General features: G+C 46.4%; 1 protein-coding gene across 1 annotated transcript in view; it reads right to left on the reverse strand.

The window, feature by feature from the left end:
* Positions 1-20,864, reverse strand: part of LOC144486960 (putative E3 ubiquitin-protein ligase HERC4) — a 70,603-nt gene that overhangs the window by 36,010 nt on the left and 13,729 nt on the right. The window contains exons 5-9 of the mRNA XM_078205017.1: positions 18,023-18,114; positions 8,450-8,580; positions 5,091-5,248; positions 3,230-3,478; positions 1,638-1,714 (exon numbers count right to left, since the gene is read on the reverse strand). Of these exons, the coding sequence (XP_078061143.1) occupies positions 1,638-1,714; positions 3,230-3,478; positions 5,091-5,248; positions 8,450-8,580; positions 18,023-18,114 (707 nt within the window). The remainder of the gene's footprint in view (positions 1-1,637; positions 1,715-3,229; positions 3,479-5,090; positions 5,249-8,449; positions 8,581-18,022; positions 18,115-20,864) is intronic.

Here is a 20,864-nt window from a genome sequence, read left to right on the forward strand (position 1 = left end):
AAGCCAAGTTGTTGTTGTTAGCCAGAGATGTCACTGATAGCCTATCAGAGATGCTGCTGAGCAGCCCCACCAACAGGAGATTAATGGTCATGCACACATGAGATGAGATTTCCATTGAGAGTTGGAGGATTTTCAGCATCGTATTTCATTTATCTCCAGGTGAAGAGATGGACTGGTGTTAACAACTAGAATTATTGATAATAACTGTGGGATTCATGCAAATAATCTTCAAATAGGAACTTCTGGGGAGCAAGACTCGATGTTGGGAGCACGGATATTGGTGGAGTTTACCTCCTGCAGTACACTGGATTACAGGCTCAACTCTGTGCCATCAGTGGGGCTTTAAACCTTGAACTTAAGGTCATCCAAAAGTCTGCTGGTGTATTATCTCACAGAAAGTCCCGCTCCTCAGCACCCCTCATTCTTACTGATCTCCATTAGCTCCAGTCAAACAATGCCTTGAATTTTAAATTCACATCCCTGTTTTCAATGGTCTCTCCCCTCTCAACTCCCACGACCCTCCAATATATCTGCTCCATCATTGGTGGCCATGCCTTCAGCCACCTTGTCCCAAGCTCTGGACTTCCCTCCCTAAAGGGGCAGCACGGTGGCACAGTGGTTAGCACCGCTGCCTCACAGTGCTAGGGACCCGTGTTCAATTCCTGGCTTGGGTCACTGTCTGTGTGGAATTTGCATGTTCTCCTCGTGTCTGCGTGGGTATCCTCCAGGTGCTCGAGTTTCCTCCCACAGTCCAAAGATGTGCGGGTTAGGTGGATTGGCCATGGTAAATTGCCCCTTAGAGTCAGGGGAATTAGCAGGGTAAATGAGGGTTATGGGAATAGTGCCTGAGTGGGATTGTGGTTGGTAAAGACGTGATGGGCCGAATGACCTCCTTCTGCACTGTAGGGATTCTCTGATGCTATGCTATGAAACCTCTCCAGCCCTTTACCTCCACTTTCCTCCTTTAAGACGCTCCTCATCACCTGCCTCTTTGACCAAACCTCTGGTTTACTGACCTAATGTCCCACTGTGTGATTTGGTGTCTGTTAGAGTGTCCACAAAGGGCACGGAGCGTCATTAACGGACCTCCCCATGGAATACCAGTTTCCCTATTGTACAAGTGGGGATTCACCCAATGAGAGGCAAGGAGTGGGAGTTCATACCCGAAATCACAGCCCGGACCACGGGTTATGTAAGTCCAGAGCACAGGCCCGGATTCACAGGCCCGGATTCACAGGCCCAGATTCACAGGCCCGGATTCACAGGCCCAGATTTATTGTCAACTGCGGAGGCAACCATCTCTTTGTTTTAATAAAGTAATGTTGTACCAGAGGACTGGCCTGGGCGAGGTTATAACACAGCTGTACTTTGTTTAGTACTTTCCCTGAAGCACCTTGGGATGTTTCATTAAGTCAAAGGCGCTATATAAATATAAATCGTAGTTGAACCCGATAACGCAAAGCACCTTACTGAGAAACTGGTTACAGAGAGTACCCGCATATAGAACACCCACACACAGAAAACCCACACACAGAACTCCCGCACACAGAGTACACCCAGAGAACTCCTGCACACAGAAAACACTCAGAGAGGACAGCAGAGCATGTGTCGGTTTACAAAGATGCAAAATTTCTTACCACATCAACACTGCACATTGCAAAACCTTGTTTATTTCCGGCAAAAATCCGTCTGACCACTGGCTGAATTACACAATCTGAGAAAAACAATAAAGAAAGAAATAATTGCATTTATATAGCGCCTTTCAAGACATCGGGGCGTCCCAAACTCTTTATAGCCAATGAAGGACTTTTGAAGTGTAGTCACTGTTATAAATTATGTAGTAACAGTTTTAACAACACCAGGTTAAAGTCCAACAGGTTTATTTGGTAGCAAATGCCACACTAGCTTTCGGAGCGCTGCTCTTTCGTCAGGTGGAGTGGGAGAGTGGAGTGGAGTGGGAGTCCCACTCCACCTGACGAAGGAGCAGCACGCTCCGAAAGCTAGTGGCATTTGCTACCAAATAAACCCGTTGGACTTTAACCTGGTGTTGTTAGACTTCTTACTGTGCTTGCTCCAGTCCAACGCCGGCATCTCCACATCATGACTGCCATGGAACAAGCTGCCAGAGGTAGTGGTAAAGGCGGGTACAATTTTGCCTTTTAAAAAGCATTTAATAGTTACATGGGTTCGATGGGTATAGAGGGATATGGGCCAAAGGCGGGCAATTGGGACTAGATAAGGGTTTTTTAAAAAAAAGGCTGGCATGGACAGGTTGGGCCAAACGGCCTGTTTCCATGCTGCAAACCTCTATGACTCTATGACCCGGGTTCAATTCCCAGCTTGGGTCACTGTCTGTGTGGAGTCTGCCCATTCTCCCCGTGTCTGTGTGGGTTTCCTCCGGGTGCTCCGGTTTCCTCCCACAGTCCAAAAGACCATGCTGGTTAGAGTGCATTGGCCGTGCTAAATTCTCCCTCAGTGTAACCCGAACAGGCGCCGGAGTGTGACGACTAGGGGATTTTCACAGTAACTTCATTGCATTGTTAATGTCAGCTTGCTTGTGACACTAATAAATAAACTTTAAACCTAACAAAAATCTATCAATCTCAGATTTAAAATTAGCAATTGATCGAGCATCAAATACTATTCGTGGAAGAGAGTTCCAAATTTCTACCCACCATTTTGTAAAAATGTTTCCTAATTTGGCTCTGCCTTCCCAAGCAGTGGAACTAGTTTCTGTCTTTGTACTGTATCAGTGGCCCTCAATATCTTGAAAGCTTCAATCTAATCACCCTACCACCCTGTCTCTGCCATATCGTGGCGTATGGGACTGACCGTGAGGTCTTGCGGCGCAGTGTCCTTGCCTCTGAGTCAGGAACTCTGAGTTCGAGTCCCACCCCCGAATTTCATGGACAAGAAAGGTGAGTTCATAACACGGGCCAAGCTCCAACATCCTTCCAACACACGCCAATAGCAGGCGGTAAGAGCGGGAGAGAACCCTGGTGATGGAGAGAAATTGGAGCCTCTGTCATCACTACCCAGACTGCAACATGTATGTAACAGTGTATGTTGTCACAGCCACTTGGGACTCCCTGAGTGAAGTGTAACACATCACCACACCAGGCTGATTGTGCTGAAGATTGTCATGAAGAGAGTACGTATAGAATTGAAACCCATGTCCTCGCCAAACACTTACATTTACTGAAAATCCCGCTACGTACAGAGTTCATACCTGGCATGTTGGACTCTGCATGTGTCGCAATCGATGAACTTGTCTGCTCTTTCCTCTCTGCCGGTTGTGCCGATGGAACTCGATCCTTTGAGTGTCGATCCCCCCACTTACGTTTCCTGTTCGCTCTCGTTTTGTATTGAGTCCTGTTTCCATTGGCGGGTTGCCGGGTGGTTACCTTTGGCAACGCTCCCTGAGCCCCTCTGATCCTTACGGGTTTTGCTGTTGTGAGCGCACTTTGCCTCAGTGTTGCTAAGAGGAACACAGACGGGTTTAGACGCGGAAAGGACAAATGTCACTGGCAGGTTCCAGAGGTATCCCCCAAAAATAGTTTGAGGCATCCGGAGATTGTGGAGAGCGTTACGGAAAAGCCAAACTTTACATGTGAATATACAGTTCCAGTATTGAAGGAAAAGAGCTGGAATGTACGCAACACCTTCAGACAACCCAACGTGCGCACAGCAAGATCCCACAAACACTGACGTGATCATGGCCAGATAATCTGTCTAAGTTGATTGAAGGTTAAATATCGACTAGGGCATTGGGGTGAACTCCATTCGGCCCATCGAGTCTGCACCGACCACAATCCACCCAGGCCCTATCCCCGTAACCCCACATGTTTAACCCACGAATCCCCCTGACATTAGGGTCAATTTAGCATGGCCAATCGATCTAACCCGCACATCTTTGGAGGAAACTGGAGCACCCGGAGGAAACCCATGCAGATAACGGGAGAACGTGCAAACTCCACACAGACAGTGACTTGAGGCCGGGTCCCTGGCGCTGTGAAGCAGCAGTGCTAACCCACACTGTGCCACCGTGCCCGCCCAGTATCACATGGCTGGCTGAGGTATTTGATAGAGATTGGTATTGATGTATGACTGTGACATGAAATTGATTTTAAACTAATAGAAAGGCAGCAGTGCTAACCACTGTGTCACCGTGTCCCCTTGGAAAAAGTGTCATGGAACCTTTTGTGTTCACCTGAGACAGCAAACCAGGCCTCAAGGGGGCGTAGTTCCTGAAAGGCGGCACCTCCAGCAGAACAGTATTCCCTCAGTGCAGCCCGGGAGTAACAGCCTGGATTACACATCTTTGGCTGAGGTTTGAACCCAAGACCTCCCTCAGGTGCAAGAGTGGGACCCACTGGGCCAAACCTCACTACTGAGAATATTCACAAGTTGGAACAACAACAACAATTTGCATTTATATTCCACCATTTACGTAGTGAAATATCCTAAGGCACTTCACAGGAGCGATTAGCAAAGGAGACACTTGGACAGGTGACCAAAAAAAAGCTCGGTCAAAGAGGCAGGTTTTAAGGAGAGTCTTAAAGTGGGGAGGGAGGGGGCAGAGAGGTTTAGGGAGGGAATTCTAGAACTTAGGGTCTATAGGCAGCAACCTATCGCGGTACGTCAAAGCTGGGGTTGCTCAAGAGACCAGGCTTGGACGAGCACAGAGATGTGAGGGGATCATAGGCTGCAGGGAATAACAGGGATAGGTACGGGGGAGGCAGGGGGCGGAAGTCCCAGAGAGGTTTCCAAACAAGAATGAAGACTTTTTAAAAAGCGGCAATTCTGGACTGGGAGCCAATGTCGGTTAACGATTCCTCAAAGCATGTCCATCATCTATATGGCACCAGTGACGGGTGCACAGGAGCAGAGTGTGTGTGTGCCACTGCAACAACTCATCAATCTTTCTTCCTGATCCATGACCTCTACCACCTGGAAGGACAAGGGCAGCAGGAACCTGGGGACGCTACCACCTGCAGGTTCCCCTCATGGGACCCTCATCGCTGGAACTAAATCCGGCTTCATATCTTTCAGGTTAACATTATTATACGTTTAAAATGTTCTATACTTACCATGAGCTAGTCCCCCGCCATCGGGCATCCCAATCAAGAACGTGACAGGGTGAGAGGCTAACCGATGACGGTTTCTTCCATTTCCCAGTTGCCCTTTTCCCAAATGACCAAAGGAGTAAACTTTGCCAGATGACGCCACAAGTACAAGAGTGTGATGGCTATAAAACAGAACGTTCCATTAAACTACAGCTCAAAACCTGATAACCCCTGACTGATGACGACACGTGGATTCATAGACAATGCACAACGAATAACAAATGTAGTTCATGCTCGATCGATCCACAATGTCTAATCTGTGAAGAAGGGGATTTCTAACTAGCTAATAAGATTCACAGGCAGAATGCAGTCTTTCAGAGGACAAGAAATCAGTAAAGAGTTAACTGATTGTTAGGCAAGCTAACACAAACAGTTTACACATATGTGAATCAGAACAAGTCGTTATGATTTTAAAACATATATGCTGATATTTTAAATGTATTGTTCACTTTGGTCAAGCAAGTTACCCAAAAGGCAGTGTGGTAAATGTCATTAGTTTAAAGCCAAAGTCTGGGAACAAATTAGTCAGCAGTAGTCTTATCAGGGAAATTCCTATGAGGGTACATATTCTGCAACATTAATGGATAGATGCATTCACTGCCCAGACACAAGGATAGATATGCCCCTGGATACAGGAATACATGTCTATTCAACTTGGCATTGAGCTGGAGAGAATTTCCATTTTTACCTTGTCGTAGCGTATGCAGTTACCAGGCAACAGGGATATAGTTAGGGCCAAGAAGGGAAGCGGCGTCCAGATTAATTGGGCGAATAAGATATCACTGTGCTATTAAAAAAAAGTTTATTTATCAGTCACAAGTAAGGCTTACATTAACACTGCAATGAAGTGAAATTCCCCTCGTCACCACAGTTCGGCACCTGTTTGGGTCAATGCACCTAACCAGCATGTCCTTCAGAACATGGGAGGAGACTGGAGCACCCGAAGGAAACCCACGCAGACACGAGGAGAACGTGCAGACTCCACACAGACAGTGACCCAAGCCGGGAATTGAACCAGAGTCCCTGGCGCTGTGAAGTAGCAGTGCTAACCACTGTGCCACCGTGCCGCCCGTAACCACTGTGCCACCGTGCCGCCCGTAACCACTGTGCCACCGTGCCGCCCAGTATCATAGGCATCACATAGTTGGCTGAGGTACTTGAGAGAGATTGGCCTTGATGTATGACTGTGAAATGAAATTGATTTTAAGCTAATGAAAAGCGGAATTATTGATTAGGGGAAAGTATAATTGATCTGTATTTGACGATGTACTTCAGATCTTTCGGAGAGGCTGTGTAGCTCTATTCCCAGAGTTATTTAACCCTTTTGGATGTCTCCGGTCAGCTGTACGTTTGTTCTGTTTTGTTTAATGTTTTATGTTAAATAAATCTTGTTACGTCTTTTTCTAAAGAGATATTTGCCTTGCGAGTTTTGAATTGTCCAAGTTAAGACACAGTTGGCCACCTCTTGAAACTTTCCCACAACAATCTGCCTCTTAAACCGAGAGATGGAGTCAGCGCATCAATCCGAAACAGTCATCAAAAATGAGAGTGATTGTTTGCAGAGTTGTCAGGAGTCTGGAATAATAACTTTGCTTCAGATTATTCCCTTGTCGGGGAAAACAGGACTTTCAAAACATGGTCAGAGTTGTTCACTGATTTTAATGTAATCCAAATACACTAAATCCGCACTCTTCAACATGCAATTGGATCAATGCACTGACTAAAATTGCTAATGGTTCCATCCAAGTGAATAGCTGGATTTCCCAATTCCTCCCCAGAATCCCCACCCAGGTCCTATCCCCGTAACCCCACACATTTACCCTCCTAGTCCCCCTGACGCTAAGGGGGAATTTAGCATGGCCAATCAACCTGACCCACACATCTTTGGACTGTGGGAGGAAACCGCAGCACCCAGAGGAAGCCCACGCAGACACGGGGAGAATGTGCAAACTCCACACAGACAGTGACCCGAGGCCAGAATTGAACCCGGGTCCCTGGTGCTGTGAGGCAGCAGCGCTGACCATTGTGCTGCCCTAAAGTGATGGCATTTTTGGAAAATTTTGGGTGCAATTTACTAACTCTCTGCCCCTAAGGGGAATTATCTCCAATGATTCTTTTCCCATGCACCCCAAAACCTTTTGCCGACTACAAACTAAAGCCCATGAAGTCGCATGGGATCAGAGGTGAGCTGGCAAGGTGGATACAAAACTGGCTCGGTCAAAGAAGACAGAGGGTAGCAGTGGAAGGGTGCGTTTCTGAATGGAGGGCTGTGACAAGTGGCGTTCCGCAGGGATCTGTGCTGGGACCTATGCTGTTTGTAATATATATAAATGATTTGGAGGAAAATGTAACTGGTTTGATGAGTAAGTTTGCGGATGACACAAAGGTTGGTGGATTTGTGGATAGTGATGAGGACAATCAGAGGATACAGCAGGATATAGATCGGTTGGAGACTTGGGCGGAGAGATGGCAGATGGAGTTTAATCCAGACAGGGTAATGCATTTTGGAAGATCTAATAAAGATAAGAAATATACAGTAAATGGCAGTACCCTTATGAGTATTGATAGGCAGAGGGATCTGGGTGTACAGGTACACAGGTCACTGAAAGTGGCAACACAGGTGGAGAAGGTAGTCAAGAAGGCAGACGGCCTGCTTGCCTTCATTGGCTGGAGCATTGAGTTTAAAAATTGGCAAGTCATGTTACAGCTTTATAGAACCTTAGTTAGGCCGCACTTGGAATATAGTGTTCAATTCTGGTCACCACACTACCAGAAGGATGTGGAGGCTTTAGAGAGGGTACAGAAAAGATTTACAAGGATGTTGCCTGGTATGGAGGGCATTAGCTATGAGGAGAGGTTGGAGAAACTTGGTTTGTTCTCACTGGAACGATGGAGGTTGAGGAGCGACCTGTTAGAAGTCTACAAGATTATGAGAGGCATGGACAGAGTGGATAGTCAGAAGATTTTTCCCAGGGTGGAAGAATCAATTACTCGGGGGCACAGGTTTAAGGTGCAAGGGGCAAGGTTTAAAGGAGATGTACGAGGCAGATTTTTTACACAGAGAGTAGTGGGAGCCGGAACCTGTTGCCGGGGGAGGTAGTGGAAGCGGATACGGTCGTGACTTTTAAGGGGCGTCTGGACAAATACATGAATAGGATGGGAATAGAGGGATACGGTCCCCGGAAGGGTAGGGGGTTTTAGTTAAGTCGGGCAAGCATGGTCGGTGCAGGCTTGGAGGGCCGAAGGGCCTGTTCCTGTGCTGTAATTTTCTTTGTTCTTTGTTCCCTTTTGTGTATGTTTAATGTGGTATTTTATCAGCTTACCTCCCACATGCTATCTGAGAGACTTTACTCCCAAGAAGTTCATTAATGATGCGCGGTTTGATCTCATCACATGTTGTGCTGTGTCCAAGTTGTCCATAACTCCCAGATCCACAGGTAAAAACATGTCCTCCCTAGAAGAGACACAACATTTATATAGCACCATCAGTTGGCAAAGTGCTTTGCAGGAGGTGTTACCAAACACAAAGGGACACTGAGCAAAGGAAGGAGATACTGGGCCAGAGTCTCTTGGCTTCTGGGGTGGCAGGCTGGAGGAGCTGGGCCAGTCAAAGCTGCCGGCATGTTGATTGGGCGCTGGACCTACTGGTGGTCAATTAGGAGGCCGGCTGGGGTAAAATCACCAGCCAATCCCATTGCCGGCAAGTGCAGGCTGGAGACATACCTTTCACCCAAATATCAGAGTGCTGAGGCTGCGGGTAGGGCAGGTGTAGGCAGGAGAATTCATAATGGGGAATTAGGGCCACCAGCAGACCACAAACCTGGACAAAGATATAGGATTTAAGGAGCATCCCGAAGAAGGAGAGAGAGGGAGACGGTAAGATTTAGGGAGGAAATTCTCGAGCAGAGTGTAACAAATTCATTACCTCGCCAATGATTCCATAAATGTCACAAATAAATCATTGAGGATTGGTTTCCTTGGAGCAGAGAAGGTCAACGAGAGATTTAACAAAGGGTGTTTGAAAATTAGAACGGTTTTGCTAGAGTAAATAATGAGAAACTGTTTCCATAGGAACAGGAGTAGGTCATTCAGCCCATCGGGTCTGCTTGCTATTCAATACATAGAACATAGAACAGTACAGCACAGAACAGGCCCTTCGGCCCACGATGTTGTGCCGAGCTTTATCTGAAACCAAGATCTAGCTATCCCACTCCCTATCATCCTGGTGTGCTCCATGTGCCTATCCAATAACCGCTTAAATGTTCCTAAAGTGTCTGACTTCACTATCACTGCAGGCAGTCCATTCCACACCCCAACCACTCTCTGCGTAAAGAACCTACCTCTGATATCCTTCCTATATCTCCCACCATGAACCCTATAGTTATGCCCCCTTGTAATAGCTCCATCCACCCGAGGAAATAGTCTTTGAACGTTCACTCTATCTATCCCCTTCATCATTTTATAAACCTCTATTAAGTCTCCCCTCAGCCTCCGTCGCTCCAGAGAGAACAATCCTAGCTCCCTCAACCTTTCCTCATAAGACCTACCCTCCAAACAAGGCAGCATCCTGGTAAATCTCCTCTGCACTCTTTCCAGCGCTTCCACATCCTTCTTATAGTGAGGTGACCAGAACTGCACACAATATTCCAAATGTGGTCTCACCAAGGTCCTGTACAGTTGCAGCATAACCCCACGGCTCTTAAACTCCAACCCCCTGTTAATAAAAGCTAACACACTATAGGCCTTCTTCACAGCTCTATCCACTTGAGTGGCAACCTTTAGAGATCTGTGGATATGGACCCCAAGATCTCTCTGTTCCTCCACAGTCTTCAGAACCCTACCTTTGACCCTGTATTCCACATTTAAATTAGTCCTACCAAAATGAATCACCTCACATTTATCAGGGTTAAACTCCATTTGCCATTTTTCAGCCCAGCTTTGCATCCTATCTATGTCTCTTTGCAGCCTACAACAGCCCTCCACCTCATCCACTACTCCACCAATCTTGGTGTCATCAGCAAATTTACTGATCCACCCTTCAGCCCCCTCCTCTAAGTCATTAATAAAAATCACAAAGAGCAGAGGACCAAGCACTGATCCCTGCGGCACTCTGCTAGCAACCTGCCTCCAGTCCGAAAATTTTCCATCCACCACCACCCTCTGTCTTCGATCAGACAGCCAGTTACCTATCCAATCGGCCAACTTTCCCTCTATCCCACACCTCCTCACTTTCATCATAAGCCGACCATGGGGGACCTTATCAAACGCCTTACTAAAATCCATGTATATGACATCAACTGCCCTACCTTCATCAACACACTTAGTTACCTCATCAAATTTGTGAGGCATGATTTGCCCTTCACGAATCCGTGTTGACTATCCCGGATTAAACCGCATCTTTCTAAATGGTCGTAAATCCCATCCCTAAGGACCTTTTCCATCAATTTACCAACCACCGAAGTAAGACTAACCGGTCTATAATTACCAGGGTCATTTCTATTCCCTTTCTTAAACAGAGGAACAACATTCGCCACTCTCCAGTCCTCTGGCACCATCACCGTGGACAGCGAGGACCCAAAGATCAAAGCCAAAGGCTCTGCAATCTCATCCCTTGCCTCCCAAAGAATCCTAGAATATATTTCATCAGGCCCAGGGGACTTAGCGACCTTCAGTTTATTCAAAACTGCCAGGACATCCTCCCTCCGAACATCTATTTCCTCCAGCCTATTAGCCTGTAACACCTTCTCTTCCTCAAAAACATGGCCCCTCTCCTTGGTGAACACTGAAGAAAAGTATTCATTCATCACCTCGCCTATCTCTACTGACTCCATACACAAGTTCCCACTACTGTCCTTGACCGGCCCTAACCTCACCCTGGTCATTCTTTTATTCTTTTATTCCTCACATAAGAGTAAAAAGCCTTGGGGTTTTCCTTGATCCGACCCGCCAAGGACTTCTCATGTCCCCTCCTAGCTCTCCTAAGCCCCTTTTTCAGCTCGTTCCTTGCTAACTTGTAACCCTCAATCGAGCCATCTGAACCTTGTTTCCTCATCCCTACATAAGCTTCCCTCTTCCTTTTCACAAGACATTCCACCTCTTTCGTGAACCATGGTTCCCTCACTCGGCCATTTCCTCCCTGCCTGACAGGGACATACCTATCAAGGACACCCAGTATTTGTTCCTTGAAAAAGTTCCACTTTTCATTAGTGCCTTTCCCTGACAGTTTCTGTTCCCAATTTATGCCCCCTAATCTTGCCTAATCGCATCATAATTACCTCTCTCCCAATTGTAAACCTTGCCCTGCCGTACGGCCCTATCCCTCTCCATTGCAATAACAAAAGACACCGAATTGTGGTCACTATCTCCAAAGTGCTCTCCCACAACCAAATCTAACACTTGGCCCGGTTAATTTCCCAGTACCAAATCCAATGTGGCCTCACCTCTTGTCGGCCTATCCACATATTGTGTCAGGAAACCCTCCTGCACACACTGCATAAAAACTGCCCCATCCGAACTATTTGACCTACAAAGGTTCCAATCAATATTTGGAAAGTTAAAGTCCCCCATGACAACTACCCTGTGACCCCCCACACATATCCATAATCTGCTTAGCAATTTCTTCCTCCACATCTCTATTGCTATTTGGGGGCCTATAGTAAACTCCTAACAACGTGACCGCTCCTTTCCTATTTCTAACCTCAGCCCATATTACCTCATGCACGAGGAAACCCAGATCCCTCTGCACCGAAGCAACCCGAAGTCTCTCTCCATTTAGATAATAAGTTACCTAAATACTATCATGGCTGATTGGACAATTCAATACCTTTTACACCCACAATCCCCCATAATCCTCCATAATCCTTTAGGTTATTGGTGATCAGGAATCTCTCAATCTCTGCTTTAAACACACTCAGCGACTGAGCTTCCCCAGCCCTCGGGGGTAGAGAATTCCAAAGATTCACCACCCTCTGCGTAAAGAAATTCCTCCTCATCCCGGTCCTAAGTGGCTTCCCCCTTATTGCGAAATTGTGTCCCCTGGTTCTAGACTCCCCAACCTGGGGAAACATCTAACCCACATCCACCCCAAAATATTTTGTAATTTCAATGGGATCTCCTCTCATTCTTCCAAACTCCAGTGAACACAATTCCAGTTTCCCCAATCTCTCTCCATAAGACAGTCCCACCGTCCCCGGAACAAGTCTGGTGAACCTTTGCCACACTCTCTCTGTGGCAATAATATCCTTCCTGAGGTAAGGGGACCAAAACTGCACACAGTGCTCCAGGTGCGGTCTAACCAAGCTCCTATACAATTGAAGCAAGACCTCACTATTCCTGAACTCAAATCCTCTAACATTCCATTCACCTCTCTAATAGCTTGCTGCACCTGCACGTTAGCCTTCAGTGACTTATGGACAAGGACACCCAGGTCCCTCTGTACATCCACGCTTTCTCATTTCTTACCATTTAAGAAATAATCTGCACATCCCTTCCACTAATGTGGATAACCTCACATTTTTCCACATTCCATCTGCCACATTCTTGCCCACTCATTAAGTCTGTCCAAATCCTCCTGTAGCCACTTTACACCTTCCTCACGACACACATTCCCGCCTAGCTTTGTATCATCCACAAACTTGAAAATATTACATTTGGTCCCCACGTCCAAATCATTGATATATGTTGTGAACAGCCGGGACCTAAGTATTGATCCTTGCGGTACCCCACTGGCCACAGCCTCCCAATGTGAGAATGACCCATTTATTCCTACTCTCGGTTCCCTGTCTGTTAGCATAAACCGGGATGTTGGATTTATGTCACATTATCAGTAACCCCACAGCTTGCCTCCTGGACTTGCGGGCTGTCCTGTCTGGAGACAATACACATCTCTTTAACCTGTGCTTAATGCTCCCTCCACCCACATTGTCTGTACCTTTAAGATCTGGTTGGTTGTAGGGATTCGCATTCTAATCAGTATTCTGTAACTTGATTTTGCGTCTCTGTGCCCTGTTTGAGAGCACATTTCCACTCCATCTGACGAAGGAGCAGCGCTCCGAAAGCTAATGGCATTTGCTACCAAATAAACCTGGTGTTGTTAAAACTCTTACTGTGAGCCAATCGTAAATCCATGTCAGAATATTGCCCCCTATCCCACGTGTTTCATTTTGCTAATCATCCTCCAGTGGGGAACTTCGTCAAAAGCCTTTGAGAAATCCAAATATACCATGTCCATTAACTCTGCTTTATCAATTTTATTAGTAAGCAGCATCCTCAATGATTTCCCATTGCTAAATCCATGCTGACGAAACCCAATCGGATCATGATTGTCCAAATCTCTATCACATCCTTTATAACAGATCCCAGTATTTTCCTTGCTCCTGTTGTAAGGCTAACAGGTCTGTAGTTTCCTGTTTTCTCTTTCCTTCCCTCCTCACACAGTGGGGTGACATTTGCTACCTTCCAATCTTCAGGAATCATTGCAGAATCTATAGAATTTTGGACGATGATCACCAATGCATCTCTCTAACACTCTTGGGATGCATAATCAGGTCCCTGGGATTTACCAACTTTCGGTCCCATTCATTTCTCCAATACAACTTCCTTACTTATACTAATTTGTGTCAACTCCGCATTCTCCCTCGTCCCTTGGATCTCTACATTTGAGACATTTCCTGCATCTTCCTTCGTGAAAACACACACAAAGTGATCATTTAGCTTCTCTGCCATTTCCCTATTCCCCATTATGAACTCTCCTGACTCTGCCTGTATTGGACCCACATTTGTCTTAGCCTAAATGCTTCCTTTTTGCAACCAGTTCCTTTTCCTGTGGCAGCAGGGTGGAGAGCCGGATGACACAGAATTAAAATACTTGGCTGAATAACCAGGTTAGGAGATGAGGATTTTATTTTTTTTACTTAGCGAGTTATTCTGACCTGGAATACGCTGCCTGAAAGGACAGTGGAAGCAGATTAAATGACAACTTTCAAAAGGAAATTGGATAAATACTTCAAGGAAGAAAAAAGTTGCAGCGATAAGGGGATAGCACAACAGAGTGGGACTAATCGTATAGCCTTTCCAAAGCATCAACACACACTATCAACATCCTGGGGGTTTCCATTGACCAGAAACCAAACCAGGACTAGCCACATAAATACTGTGGCTACCAGAGCAGGTCAGAGGCTAGGAATCCTGCAGTGAGTAACTCACCTCCTGACTCACCAAGGTTTGTCCATCGTCCACAAGGCACAAGTCAGGAGTGTGATGGAATACTCCCCACTTGCCTGGATGGGTCCAGCTCCAACAACACTCAAGAAGCTCGACACCATCCAGGACAAAGGAGCCCATTTGATTGACACCCCATCCACCACCTTCAACATTCACTCCGTCCACCACCAACACATTGGCAGCCGTGTGTACCATCTACAAGATGCATTGCAGCAACTCACCAAGGCTCCTTCACCAGCACCTTCCAAACCCGTGACCTCTACCATCTGCAAGGACATGGGCAGCAGATACCTGGGAACACCACCACCTAGAGGTTCCTCTCCAAGCCACTCATCATCCTGACATGGAAATATATCGGCCGTTCCCTCTCTGTCACTGAGTAAAAATCCTGGAATGCCCTCCCTAACAGCACTGTGGATGTACCTACACTACATGAACTGCAGCGATTCAAGAAGGCAGCTCACTCACCACCTTCTCAAGGCCAACTAGGGGTGGGCAATAAATGCTACCCTAGCCAGTGAAGCCCACATCCCGTAAAAGAATTTAAAAAGCACAAATACGATGGGCTGAATGGCCTTCTCCCATGCTGTGTGATTCTATAATTCTCTGATTCATGGATACCAAACTGCCTCTAGTGGAGATTGGAGATTGTGTAACAGGATTCACTGCGATTTGATCTTTAGAAACATAGAAACTAGAAGCAGGATAAGGCCATTCGGCCTTTCGAGCCTGCTCCGCCATTCATTTTGATCATGGCTGATCATCAAATTCAATATCGTGATCCCACCTTCCTCCCATATCCCTCGATCCGTTTAGCCCCAAGAGCTATATCTAATTCCTTCTTGAAAGCACACAACATTTTGGCCTCAACTACATTCTGTGGGGGCGGCACGGTGGCACAGTGGTTAGCACTGCTGCCTGGCAGCGCCAGGGACCCGGGTTCAATTCTGGCCTCGAGTCACTGTCTGTGTGGAGTCTGCACGTTCTCCCCGTGTCTGCGTGGGTTTCCTCCGGGTGCTCTGGTTTCCTCCCACAGTCCAAAGATGTGCGGGTTAGGTTGATTGGCCATGCTAAATTGCGCCTTAGTGTCAGGGGTTTAGCAGAGTAAATATGTGGGGATACGGGAGGGAATGGGAGCCTGAGTGGGATTGTGGTCGATGCAGGCTCGATGGGCCAAATGGCCTCCTTCTGCACTGTAGGGATTCTAGGATTCTATGAATTCCACACATTCACCACCCTCTGGGTGAAGAAATTTCTCCTCACCTCAGTTCTAAAATGTTTACTCCCTTATCCTCAAACTAGTTCTGGACTCCCCCACCACCAGGAACATTCTTTCTGAATCTACCTTATATAACTCTGTTAGAATTTTACAAGTTTCTATGAGATCCCCCTCACTGTTCTAAACTCCAGTCAATATAATCCTAACCGATTTAGTCTCTCCTCATATGACAGACCTGCCATCCCAGGAATCAGCCTGGTAAACCTTCGCTGCGCTCCCTCTATAGCAAGGACATCCTTCCTCAGATAAGGAGACCAAAACTGCACACAATACTCCAGGTGTGGCCTCACCAACGCCCTATACAATTGCAGTAAAACATCCCTACCCCTATACTCAAATGGTATGTTGAAGGCCAACATACCATTTGCCTTCTTTACTGCCTGCTGTACCTGCGTGCTAACTTCCAGCAACTTTGTTATCTCAGGACCTGAACAGGTGACATTCACACACCACGACCCCTCAGCCTCATCTTTTGCTCTCCCATTCCAACATGTTTTTACAGCATATTTATGGAGCTGGAGATTGTGAAAGGGCCTGTGTGTGGCATTGTTACCTTGTAAATAATCAATCAAGGTATCTGTGTCCATTTTAATCAATGAAAACATTCCCCTGAGGATCCTTGGTCTACATAGAATCATTGAATACCCTACAGTGCAAAAGGAGGCCATTCGGCCCATCGAGTCTGCACCAACCACAATCCCACCCAGGCCCTATTCCCGTAACCCCACATATTTACCCTGCAAATTCCCTGACTCTAGGGTCAACTTAGCATGGCCAATCAACCTAATCTGCACATGTTTGGACTGTGGGAGGAAACCGGAGCATCCGGAGGAAACCCACACAGACACGGGGAGAACGTGCAAACTCTGTGCAGACAGTGACCCATGGCCGGAATTGAACCCGGGTCCTTGGAGCTGTGAGGCAGCAGTGCTAAGCACCGTGCCACCGTGCCGCCCACATCTACATGCCTGACGAGGGTAGATCATGAACATTTCAGACCTTCAGGTTTGACAGGTTATATTGAAGGATATTCCAATGGATCGCAGTGGATAACTTTCTCTCCCCTGATTTGATTTGATTTGATTTATTATTGTCACATGTATTAACATAGAGTGAAAAGTATTGTTTCTTGCGCACTATACAGACAAAGCATACCGTTCATAGAGAAGGAAAGGAGAGTGCAGAATGTAGTGTTACAGTCATAGCTAGGGTCTAGAGAAAGATCAACTTAATGCGAGGTAAGTCCATTCAAAAGTCTGACAGCAGCAGGGAAGAAGCTGTTCTTGAGTCGGTCGGTACGTGACCTCAGACTTTTGCATCTTTTTCCCCACGGGAGAAGGTGGAAGAGAGAATGTCCGGGGTGCGTGGGGTCCTTAATTATGCTGGCTGCTTTGCCGAGGCAGCGGGAAATGTAGACAGAGTCAATGGGTCAGGGGTTCATATATTTGAGCCCCAATCCAGAGACATGCACAAAATCTATGCTGCTAACTCCAGTGTGTTACTGAGAGAGTGCTGCGCTGTTGAAGGTGCCATCTTTATGACGGAGATATAAATTGAAGGCTCCATCTGTTTCTCAGGTGGGTGTAAACGATCCCCCGGCACGATATATTCCCACAATTAACAACATTACATTTAATCTGATCATTTATCACATTGCTATCTGAGGATCGCTGAAAAAAAGAGACATTTTGTCAAAGTTTTCATCGGGGGACAGACCCAAGAATACCAAATTTCAAAGGGAAATGCAATCTATACTGCATGAGGAAAGAATGTTGATTGGTCGGGAAGTTAGCTCTGATTGGTCGTGCTGTATAACCTGTTCTGTACATGGCTGTTTGTGGGATCTTGCTGTGCGCAAGCTAGCTGCTGAGTTTCCCACATTGTTTTGTTTGTTGTAAAATACTTAGAAAGGTTGAGGGAGCCAGGGCTGTTCTCTCTGGAGCGCAGGAGGCTGAGGGGAGACTTAATAGAGGTTTATAAAATGATGAAGGGGATAGATGGAGTGAATGTTCAAAGACTATTTCCTCGGGTGGATGGAGCTATTACAAGGGGGCATAACTATAGGGTTCATGGTGGGAGATATAGGAAGGATATCAGAGGTAGGTTCTTTACGCAGAGAGTGGTTGGGGTGTGGAATGGACTGCCTGCAGTGATAGTGGAGTCAGACACTTTAGGAACATTTAAGCGGTTATTGGATAGGCACATGGAGCACACCAGGATGATAGGGAGTGGGATAGCTTGATCTTGGTTTCAGATAAAGCTCGGCACAACATCGTGGGCCGAAGGGCCTGTTCTATGCTGTACTGTTCTATGTAAATGTCCTGAAAAGCTCCTTAGAAACGCAAATATTTACAACTCTTGAGGAAGTAATGTTTGTTGTATTTTTGGATCAAACCTTGGAGAGCAGGGCAGTGTGTTGTGCTCCACAGGATATGTAGATTATCTTCTTCCACTCCAACAGCTTGACATACGTGGGGAGATAACGAACTGTGATGAAAAAGAGAAATAATCCTTTATTGCTGTATTTCTAATACACTTGGGTACACAGCAGAAATATTGTACATATGCAAAAGAGGCAGCAAATGGTGTATTACCATAGATTCCCTACAGTGCAGAAGGAGGCTATTCGGCCCATCGAGTCTGCACCAACTCTCCGAAAGGGCATCTTACCCTAGGCCCATCCCTGTAACCCTATGCATTTACCAGGACTAATCCCTAACCCCCACATCTTTGGGCACTAAGAGGCAATTTAGCATGGCCAATCCACCTAAACTGCACATCTTTGGAGTGCGGGAGGAAACTGGAGCACCTGGAAGAAACACACATAGGCGCGGGGAGAACACGCAGACTCCACACAGACAGTGACCCAAGCCAGGAATTGAACCTGGGTCCCTGGCGCTGTGAGGCAGCAGTACTAACCACATCGTGCATTTAACAACAGGGATGCCAACTGTGGTCAGATGTATTCCTGAAGGTTTTATCAAGTGACCATCCACCTCCAGCCAACCACTCCCCACAGCTCTGCCATTGGTCAGCTCATGTGTCCATGGCCAATTCATTATCCTATTGGCTGATTCCTGACTGTCAATCAAACAGACTTTAATCCACCCACCTCAGATCTCCAGGATGGATTTGTGATGTTGTATTGTGTTAGCGTTGTCCCTGTAAATTTAGTTTCTTGAATGGTATCTTAGTATTTTAGCTCTGTGACCATTTATAAAACCTATTATCGAAAAGAAATTATTAAACTCGAAAGAGTGCAGAAAAGATTTACTAGGATGCTACCGGGACTTGATGGTTTGAGTTATAAGGAGAGGCTGGATAGACTGGGACTTTTTTTCCTGGAGCTTAGGAAGCTGAGGTCTATAAAATAATGAGGGGCACAGATCAGGTAGATCGTCAATATCTTTTCCCAAAGGTAGGGGAGTCTAAAACTAGAGGGCATAGGTTTAAGGTGAGAGGGGAGAGATACAAAAGAGTCCAAAGGGACAATTTTTTCACACAGAGGGTGGTGAGTGTCTGGAACAAGCTGCCAGAGGCAGTAGTAGAGGCGGGTACAATTCTGTCTTTTAAAAAGCATTTAGACAGTTACATGGGTAAGATGGGTATAGAGGGATATGGGCCAAATGCAGGCAACTGGGACTAGCTTAGTGGTTAAAAAAAAGGACGGCATGGACAAGTTGGGCTGAAGGGCCTGTTTCCATGCTGTAAACCTCTATGATTCTATGACTCTATGCACATTTAAAACACAAATGAAATAGAGAGCACGGGTGCAAACTAACCACCCAGTAATTGGTAAATGAACCAGAGCTGACTTTATTAAAGCAGGGACCTAGAATACACTGTCTGGGACGGTGAGGGGCACAGATTCATTCAGAGTTTTTAAAAAAGAATTGCGTGTTTATCTGGAGAGAAAACATTTATCGAGCTATGGGATAGAGTTTAGAAGGATGAGGGGGAATTTAATTGAAACTTAGAGAATATTGAGAAGCCTGGATAGAGTGGACGTGGAGAGGATGTTTCCACTAGTGGGAGAGACTAGAACCAGAGAGGTCGCAACCTCAGGCTAAGGGGACGATCCTTTAAAACAGAGATGAGGAGGAATTTCTTCAGCCAGAGAGGGGTGAATCTGTGGAACTCTTTGCCGCAGAAGGTTGTGGAGGCCGGGTCATTGAGTGTCTTTAAGGCAAAGATAGATTGGTTCTTGATCAATAAGGGGGTCAAGGGTTATTAGGAAAAGGCAGGAGAATGGGGATGAGAAAAAATATCAGTCATGATTGAATGGCAGAGCAGACTCGATGGGCCGAGTGGCCTAATTCTGCTCCTATATCTTCTGGAGTTATAGAGCGGGGTAGTGGGATGAGCTGAGTTGATCCTGCAGAGAGAGCCAGCATGAGCAGAATGGGCAAAATGGCTTCCTTCAGTGCTGTAAGCATTCTACCTGAATATGTAACAAAGCTGCCCTGAGACGGTGAGCACGAGCTTTGCCTGGAATACACTGTCTGAGATGATGATGGGCACAGATTCATTCACCCAAAACCACAATCCACTTGTTCACACGCAGAGCTTCAGCTGCTATTCTCTCTTTTACCACCAGAGGGAGAGCTGTTGTTAGTATCCACACTGGAGCGACGGCAGCAACAACGACATGCATTCATATAGCACCTTTTTATGTAGCAAAGCATCCCAAGGCATTTCACAGGAGTAATTATCAAACAAAATTTGATCCCAGGCCATAACAGGAGACATTAGGGCTGATAGCCAAATATTGGTCAAAAGGGAGGTTTTAAGGAACATCTTAAAGAGAAAGATAAAGAGGCAGAGAGGTCCAGGAAGCCCATTCCAGCTAAAGGCACACACTAAAATTGGAGATACTTAAGAGGCCAGGATTGGAGCGATACAGACATCTTGGAGGGTTGTGGGGCTGGGGGAGTTTACAGAGATGGGGAGAGCAGAGACAATGGAGGGATGTGAAACCAAGATTGAGAATTTTAAATTCAAGGACTTTCTGGGCCAGGGGTCAATGTAGGTCAGAGGGCACAGGAAGTGACAGGTGAATGGGAGTTAGTGTGATTTAGGATAGGGGCAGCGGTGTTTGGGATGAGTCCAAGGTAGAGCAGTCTGACGTATAAACATGCAAAAGAGGAGCAGGAGGAGGCCATTCGGCCCCTCGAGCCTGCTTCACCATTCAATAAGATCATGGCTGATATGTTTGTGTTGAGTTGCACATTCCTATC

The sequence above is a fragment of the Mustelus asterias genome, chromosome 1 (assembly GCF_964213995.1).
Source record: "Mustelus asterias chromosome 1, sMusAst1.hap1.1, whole genome shotgun sequence".
NCBI lineage: Eukaryota > Metazoa > Chordata > Chondrichthyes > Carcharhiniformes > Triakidae > Mustelus > Mustelus asterias.